At 32.5% G+C, this 8,133-nt stretch overlaps 1 protein-coding gene across 3 annotated transcripts; it reads left to right on the top strand.

The window, feature by feature from the left end:
• Positions 1-294: 294 nt before the first annotated feature.
• Positions 295-5,617, top strand: LOC111424261 (galectin-6-like). Of its 3 annotated transcripts, XM_023057751.2 has the most exons (6): positions 295-458; positions 518-904; positions 4,390-4,481; positions 4,533-4,923; positions 4,969-5,134; positions 5,187-5,617. In XM_023057751.2, exons 2-6 carry the CDS (start codon positions 764-766, stop codon positions 5,501-5,503), a joined length of 1,107 nt encoding a protein of 368 aa, XP_022913519.1. In that variant the 5' UTR covers positions 295-458; positions 518-763; the 3' UTR covers positions 5,504-5,617. The 3 variants fall into 3 exon arrangements, with proteins under 3 accessions (XP_022913519.1, XP_022913521.1, XP_022913520.1); XM_023057753.2 differs by lacking the exon at positions 518-904 and having other exon boundaries at positions 326-463; XM_023057752.2 differs by lacking the exon at positions 295-458 and having other exon boundaries at positions 751-904; positions 4,254-4,481.
• The last annotated feature ends 2,516 nt before the right edge of the window (positions 5,618-8,133 follow it).

Raw genomic sequence — 8,133 nt, 5'->3', positions numbered from 1 at the left:
TTTATATAACACCAAAACTAGGAGATATTTATTTGTTAATTACGCGAATTAAAGATCATTCCCTTTTTTAACATCTATATATATTTCTTTCTTTCTCTCTCTCTCTTTCGCGTACGTAAATAAGAGACATTTTCGTGACCTGGTTATTGCCTTAAGAAATGATATATATTGAGTATTCTAGTATTATGTACGTTTTCAATAAATATGCGATTTACCGTTTGTCACGTTTGTTGGTTTATTGGTTTACCTTATCTTTCCATTAATAATCCAACCTTGTAAATCGTTTTATCCTGTACATAACTCCTATGGTGAAACTCATAAAATACCGTTTTGTTCCTAGATAACGGTATGGTATTGATTTTATTTTAGCTGGAACATTACCAGATATTTATTACATAGAGTGGATAATCCAGTAGTATTTGAGATGTTTGCAAAGAAACCGGTTGAAAGTGATGATGGTGAGGTAATAATTTTATTTTTTTTTTAATTCATTTTTAAATCATTTTCTATTTACTAGGACCTAAAAGGCTTTTTATATTTTTATCGATCATCCCCTAATTCCAGCTTAAACATATAACCTAAAAATTCTACACAAAATAATCCACGTGATACACTGCGCAATCTTTGTAAATATTTTTTTCGATAATGATTATAAAGTATATTTATGTATATGACCCGTATTCGTGAGTTGTATTCGTAATGAACAGGTTGTATTTATAAACGTTGTTGGGCGTTCAATGTGAAAGTTTTAGTACGATAGAGAATGGATGAGGAGGCGGTCGACGAGAATCCACGTCAATGTTTTTGTTGTTGTTGTTGTTCGTGTTTTAGTAAGAAAACGAAACAACACCAAAGGTTAAAGGAGGAGAACTCTAATCAAATGAGTTCTGAAGACCTTGGAGATGTAAGCTAAAAATAATTAAATCAAAATTGTTGGTTTATAAATATGATAAAGAACAGGTTTCTGTTAATGTTAAATATTTTTAGTCGCGATTTATTATCGATGTTTTGTTTTACGTTGATTTTATAGTTCGGAAATGAGTCATTGTTTTACCTTGGGCTGGGATTTAAAATGAATAAATAAAAAAACTAAAAAAAGCGTTTATTTTATAGGTCAAAAGTTATCTAATCTTTTTATTTAAAAAAATAACATTTTTTCATTATTTAATAATAAAATTATAAATCATGAAATTCTTGGAAAATATTTACTTTAATTTTTATCATTTCTTTTTAATCAAAAAGTTTGTTTTACCTTATTTTTCGCAGTAAATTTATTTGCATAATTATTTGAACACTTCTATGAACATTATTAATCATGATTTAACTCGGTTCTATTCCACAGTAACATTTTGCATCTTTCAAGTCTTGTTCAAGTCCTTATTGGTGGTCCTTACCAAGTTCTTTATGGTTAAAGTACTAGTTAAAGCAGAAGTAAACGTTGGTTTAGAGCCTTGAGGCAAAATTACACTGATCGCAAAGACATGAGGAAAAATTAAAAATTAAAAAATTAACCCCGCTCAAGTTCGAAAAAAAAATGTATTGTGTTTTCAAAGAATAACTATAAATAGCATCATTCCATAAACTTAGCCAGAAAGATGCTTTGGAAATTTCATCAGATTCATCATAGTCTAGAGGTCCAAGAGTTAACTGACCAAAATATTTAGGCATAAACATATAAATAATGTCGGAATGTTTTCATAATCTTGGAACCTTAGCAAAAATAACACAAAGTTTCAAAGTTCCTGAGTGCAATATCTGATAAGCAGCCTTTGTTTTAAACTTGATAATCTTTTGCAGTCTTTCAAATTCTTGTCATTGTAATCAAATCTAGTATAAATCCATTTTGAGCATTAAAAGCATTAGATACGTCTTTCAGAAACGACAAATTATAAGAATTCATTGTACAGAGTATCAAAATTACCATGTCTAAAGTTGCTACGAACAATGAATAAGAAAAATTGCTATCATTGAGAGCTCTTCATGCTCTACCAGCATAACACTCAATTCAGGAACATTCAAAGTCGGGTAATTAACGTCAGAAAAGCAATAGCAGGCAAACGCGGCAGACCGTTCCAACTCCAATTCAAAAATCAATATTCTAGCATTCTTTGCCATTGCAATGGTATGCACGAAAACCCCTCTCATCATTTGATAGGGCCATGAATCAATTTTACTTGATTCACCATCACTATTTATTCTTGTTTTGGTACAAATTTATGACTTGTTGAAAAATTTGATTTCTTCTTCGACAAAAATGATGTCATGAAAAATACACGTTTTGCCAAAAAAGTTTAAAACGCAAAATTTCCGTGTTATTGTGGAATAGTTACCAAATGACGTTTAATGTCATAAAAATAGTCATTTTATTTTAGCTGGAGTATTGTTTATTTTATTGAACTATTACCTTGGGCTGGGATTTAAAATGAATCAATAAAAAAACTAGCAAAAAGCGTTTATTTTATAGGTCAAAAGTTATCTAATCTTTTTATTTAAAAAAATAACATTTTTTCATTATTTTATAATAAAATTATAAATCAAGGTATTCTTGGAAAATATTTACTTTAATTTTTATCATTTCTTTTTAATCAAAAAGTTTGTTTTACCTTATTTTTCGCAGTAAATTTATTTGCATAATTGTTTGAACACTTCTATGAACATTATTAATCATGATTTAACTCGGTTTTATTCCACAATAACATTTTGCATCTTTCAAGTCTTGCTTTAATTTTTAGCATTTAACACATTTTAGACTTAGTATCAACTCTGCAATAAATTTTCAAATCAGCTATGTATGCCTAAATATGAGAAGCAAACTGCAGATGTACTAAGTTCTTTATGATTAAAGTACTAGTTAAAGTAGAAGTAAACGTCGGTTTAGAGTCTTGAGGCAGAATTACAGTCATCGCAAAGACATGAGGTAATGAGAGATAAAGCAAGGCAAAAATTAACTCCGCTCAACTTTGGAAAAAAATGTATTGATGTGTTTTCGATGTGTCTTCGAAGAATAACTATAAATAACATCCCTCTAGAAACTTAGCCAGAAAGATGCTTTGGAAATTTCATCAAATTCATCACAGTTTAGAGGCCCAAGAGTTAACTGACCAAATTATTTAGGCATAAACATACGAATAATGTCGTAATGTTTTCATAATTTGGAACCTTAGCAAAAATAACACAAAGTTTCAAAGTTCCTGAGTACAACATCTGATAATCAGCCTTTACTTTAGACTTGATAATCTTTGGCAGTCTTTCAAATTCTTGTCATAGTAGTCAAATCTAGTATAAATCCATTGTGAGCATTAAAAGCATTAGATACGTCTTTCAGAAACGACAAATTATAAGAAATCATTGTACAGACTACCAAAATTACCATGTCTAAAGTTGCTGCGAACAATGAATATGAAGAACCACTATCAATGAGAGATTTTCATGCTCTACTAGCATAACACTCAATTCAGGAACATTCAAAGTCAGGTTATTAACGTCAGAAAAGCAATAGCAGGCTACAATATCTACCAAGGGTAGTACAGCTACCGTAATCTATCAACTTTAAATATAACACCACAACGTTAGTTATTTTATCACATGTTGAACATCTTATGTACACTTAAAATTTTCCTGGTTTGACCATTAGTCGTATATTATTATTATATAAGTCAATAACATTGGTTAATCAGTCACTAAACGACCAAGAAAGTGAAGATTTCCTAGATTCCCGCGCGATTTTTTGCGCGGCAGAAATGAATACTTATTGTGAGTATCTTTAGCTACCTCAATAGAGCAGCGATGACAATTCTCAAACGTGGCAAACCGTTCCAAATCCAATTTTATTCCAACCACGCAAATAGTCATCTCGTCAAAAATCAATATTCTAGCATTCTTTGCCATTGCAATATGCATCAAAAACCCTCTCATCATTTGATAGGGCCAAGAATCAATTTCACTTGATTCAGCATCACTATTTATTCTTGTTTTGGTACAAATTTATGACTTACTGAAAAATTTGATTTCTTCTTCGACAACAATGATGTCATGTAAAATACACATTTTGCCAAAAAAGTTTTAAAACGCAAAATTTCCGTGTTATTGTGGAATAGTTACCAAATGACGTTTAATGTCAAAAGAATAGTCAATAATTTAGGTGTTTTGTCATAATGTCGTTCATTCTTGCAACTCAAAAACAAATTCAATATAAAAAAATTACCATTTCAAAAACTTTCTCCATATGAAATTACTAAAGTATTATTTTATAGCTACGCAATCGCTTATTCCCTTATAATTACCTAATACGATGTTTGAAGCAATAAACACTTAATTAAAATGTTAAATGATCATCCTAAAGTACAAAAAAAGAGTAAACTTACTTCTGTTAAACCGTCTCCTCCGCAGGCTTCATTAAATTTGACGTTGTATGATTTGACTCAACTCACCATTGGATCTTTAATAACAATAGAAGGAACAGTACTAAAAAAATGCAAAAGGTAAATGCTTTTTTTTTTATAGACTAAAAATTTTAAAATTTTTTTTGTTAGATTTTCAATAAATTTAATCTGCAACAAACAACCGAATTCAGATATAGCTTTTCATTTCAATCCTCGCATGGAACAAAGATACATAGTCAGAAATTGTCGTATAAGAGGATATTGGGGTGAAGAAGAAACAAGCAGCAACATGCCTTTTATGTTTCAAAAAGATAAAAGTTTTAAAGTAGACTTTTTCGCCACGGAACGCGAATTTAGGGTATCGATAGATGGTGAAGATTGGTGTGCCTTTACGTACCGTATGCCGTTGGGTTCTATTGTTGCTTTGGAAGTCCGAGGATTGGTTGAGGTAAAGGATGTTAAAACCAAAACGTTCAAGACTTATCCCGATAATGTTACACCTATTGATATTAAGATAGGGGATGAAACCAAAGATAACCTGGTAAGTAATTGGGAGGGTGTAAAGTTCTACTAAATGATTATTTAGAGACTGCCATTTGTAGGAAAATTACCTCAGCCTTTTGGTGTCGGTTGGGAGTTAGATGTTGCTGGAAGACTAAAATTGCTCCCACAAACTTTCTTTATTAATTTACAAGAATCTCCGTATATTTGGCCACATCCAAATATCCCATTGCATTTAAACCCAAGATTTAGTAAGATTAATTTGTTTCATTAATAATTTTTAATAATAAATGTTTTTTAAAGATGCCATGAATGGTTCTGATGTATTCGTTAGAAACGCTTGGTACGATGGAAATTGGGGAGCAGAGGAAAGGGCGCCGGTTTGTCCATTTTTAGCTGGAAACGATTTTTTAGTCCAAATTCGTAACGATTACGATGCATTTACGATATGGTCACAGGGAAAAATGATTGCAGAATTTCGGATTAAACGTCCCGTCGACAAAATAATGTATGTCTACATCACAGGTGATCTTGAACTTTATAACGTTTCAATGCATCAACGAGAAAGATCACGTGTACTTAATCAAACTAATAAATCGCCAAAACAATCCAAAAAATAAAACGCTTTACTTAATTAATATTTCTATAGTAAATTATTTTTTTTAAACTTACTCTATACTTTTTATGGCTATTTTTATTATTTGTCATTGTTAAATAATAAACATTTTAAATTATTTATTAGAAATTGTTGACCCAAAAGATTCCTCGTCCGTTTTATTATTTTTTAATTCTTCTAAGGACTTATTTGATGTACAATTCTTTTTTGAATGCTTTTTCACAGCTTCCCCAACCCTTGCTAAATTTTTACTTGCTTTTGTTAAACCCGTTTTCATCACTTCTAATATTCTATTCCAGTCTGAAAATGTATTTTTCCACGTTTCTTTAATTTCATTTACAGTCATCATCGGACTTGAACCTACTTTTAAATTTTTGTTATTTTTTTGATTAGACATATTTTATTGTTGACAAATACTGGAAATTTCATATAAATCACAATATATGAATGCAGTAACCATAGTTACGAAACTACTATACACTTGCACTGTTCCACATAAAATGCAACATAGCTTAATAGTACAAGCATTGGGTAGTTTTGCATAAGAAAAGTTTTGCTTGGAAAAGATGACATCCTTATGATATTTCTGAGTTTCCGTCTTAAGAGACGCTCTGCTAAATCCGAATGTTTCTGGTTCTAGATCTAGTGTTAGTTCTACTTTTCGTTCAATAAAAATATACCACAATCTAACGCTGGGTAATAATTAAAACTTGAAGTAACAATCGACCTAGAACTAGAAACATTCGGATTTAGCCACACGTCTTTCAAGACGGCTAAACCCGAATGATTCTAGTTCTAGGTCTTGTGTTAGTTCTAGTGATAGTGCAAAACTAGAACCAACACTAGACCAAGAACTAGAAACATTCGGATTTAGCCGCAAGTCTTTCAAGACGGCTAAACCCGAATGATTCTAGTTCTAGGTCTAGTGTTAGTTCTAGTTTTAGTTCAATGAAAATATGCAACATAGTGATATTTTATCCTAACTAGCGCTAACTACCACCTATCAGTCATCTTAAGAGAAGTACGGCTAAACTTAATGTTTCCAGTTCTAAGTCTAGTATTAGTTCTAGGGTTAGTCTAGTTTTATTTGTTATTCAGCGCTAGATTGTTGTATATTTTTATTAAGCTATAACCAGTGTTGTTAAATACCCGGGTATTTATTTTCAAGGGTAAATTTCCTGGATATATACCTGGGGGTATTTACCCAAGATGGGTATTTAGAGGTATTTATAAAATTTAATTTAAATTGAGTTGATGGCAGTTTTGCAAGCACTTCAAGAATGCAGAGTCGATTATCGATATACCAAACTTATTTATAACATCTACAAGAATGCTACAATGACGGTAAAATTGCATGAAAGTACTGAAGAGAGTAGAAGTACCAGAGAGTAGAACCCAAATTGTTCATCACAGTCCTGGAGAGTGCATTTAAACAATTGAATTGGACCCAAAAACGCATGTAGTTACGCGCTATGCGGACGATGTAGTTCTTATTTCGGATAACATTGGAAAGATTAAACTAATGCTGACCGACTTAAAGGAGGTGTGTGCAAGAGTCGGGCTAAATATCAGCGAAGAGAAATCAAAATTTATGACAAATCTTGTTCCCAGCTCTAACATCAACATTGGCGATAATGAGATGAAGAGGGTTGACAGCTATGTATATCTTGGCTATGAGGTTCGTGTATTGAGAGATAATCAAACAAGCGAACTAAACAGAACGACCACACTCGTATGGGCAGCCTACGGGAAGCTTGGAGACATCTTCAAGAGAAAAGGCCTTCAATCAAAGCGTTTTTCCAGTTATGACATAAGGCTCTGAAGCTTTAACATTAACGGTAGCCACTGCCAGGAGGGTCCAAGTAACGCAAAGATAGATGGAGAGGTCGATCCTGGGTCTAACTCTGAGAGAATACATACGAAATGAAGACCTATGAAGAAGTGGTCAACATTGTGGCAAAGCTTAAGTGGAACTGGGCGGGTCATGTCGCGCGAATGAAGAATGAGCAGTGGATAAAACGATTGCTTGGGCGGAGACCGCGAGCGAGCAGACGAAGTAGACGTCAAAGGAATGATCAACAATTGGATTCAGACAGCACAGATTAGAATCGAATGGAAGAGAATAGGGGAGGTCTATGTCCAACAATGGAAGCGGAGGGCTTCTTGATCATAACCATAATAACTTGATCTAATCTAAATTACGACAGATTCGTCTTTGATTGTTGACAATTCCTCGGCTTCAACGTCTCATCATCTTCCTCTTCATTTTTTTTTGGAATCTGATATATTTTTACTGGTATCACTTTTATACCCGCTGTTTGCATTTTAGAAATACCTACCCTCCTCGTATTTACCCAGCGCCCATCACTGGCTACAACAGACACTGCTTTCCTCGTATTGATCCGTTATATCAAGGTTTTACTGTAATGTCAAATTATATTGACTTTATGTGGGACAAAGTAAGTAGGTACGTCCTGGACTTCTATAGAAATATATTCTTGTATATTGCATCTTAACTGAAATTCACTGAATAAATAACTTTAATGTTGAGTTTTGTGTTAGACACAAGTTATGTCAGATTGTGCAGGAATATATCTGGCATGGATGACTACGACTTAAGGCGTGATCTCGCTT

This window comes from Onthophagus taurus, chromosome 11 (assembly GCF_036711975.1).
Source record: "Onthophagus taurus isolate NC chromosome 11, IU_Otau_3.0, whole genome shotgun sequence".
Taxonomy (NCBI): Eukaryota; Metazoa; Arthropoda; class Insecta; order Coleoptera; family Scarabaeidae; genus Onthophagus; species Onthophagus taurus.
Note: the sequence above shows the minus strand (reverse complement) of the source record. Positions and strands in the feature narration are given on the sequence as shown.

Bases quoted from the DNA above. Each gene is read 5' to 3' on its own strand.
- LOC111424261 (XM_023057751.2), top strand. From the start codon at position 764: ATGGATGAGGAGGCGGTCGACGAGAATCCACGTCAATGTTTTTGTTGT. The intron at 4,482-4,532 runs GTAAATGCTTTT...TTTTTTTGTTAG, and splicing joins GTACTAAAAAAATGCAAAAG to ATTTTCAATAAATTTAATCT. The intron at 5,135-5,186 runs GTAAGATTAATT...TGTTTTTTAAAG, and splicing joins GCATTTAAACCCAAGATTTA to ATGCCATGAATGGTTCTGAT.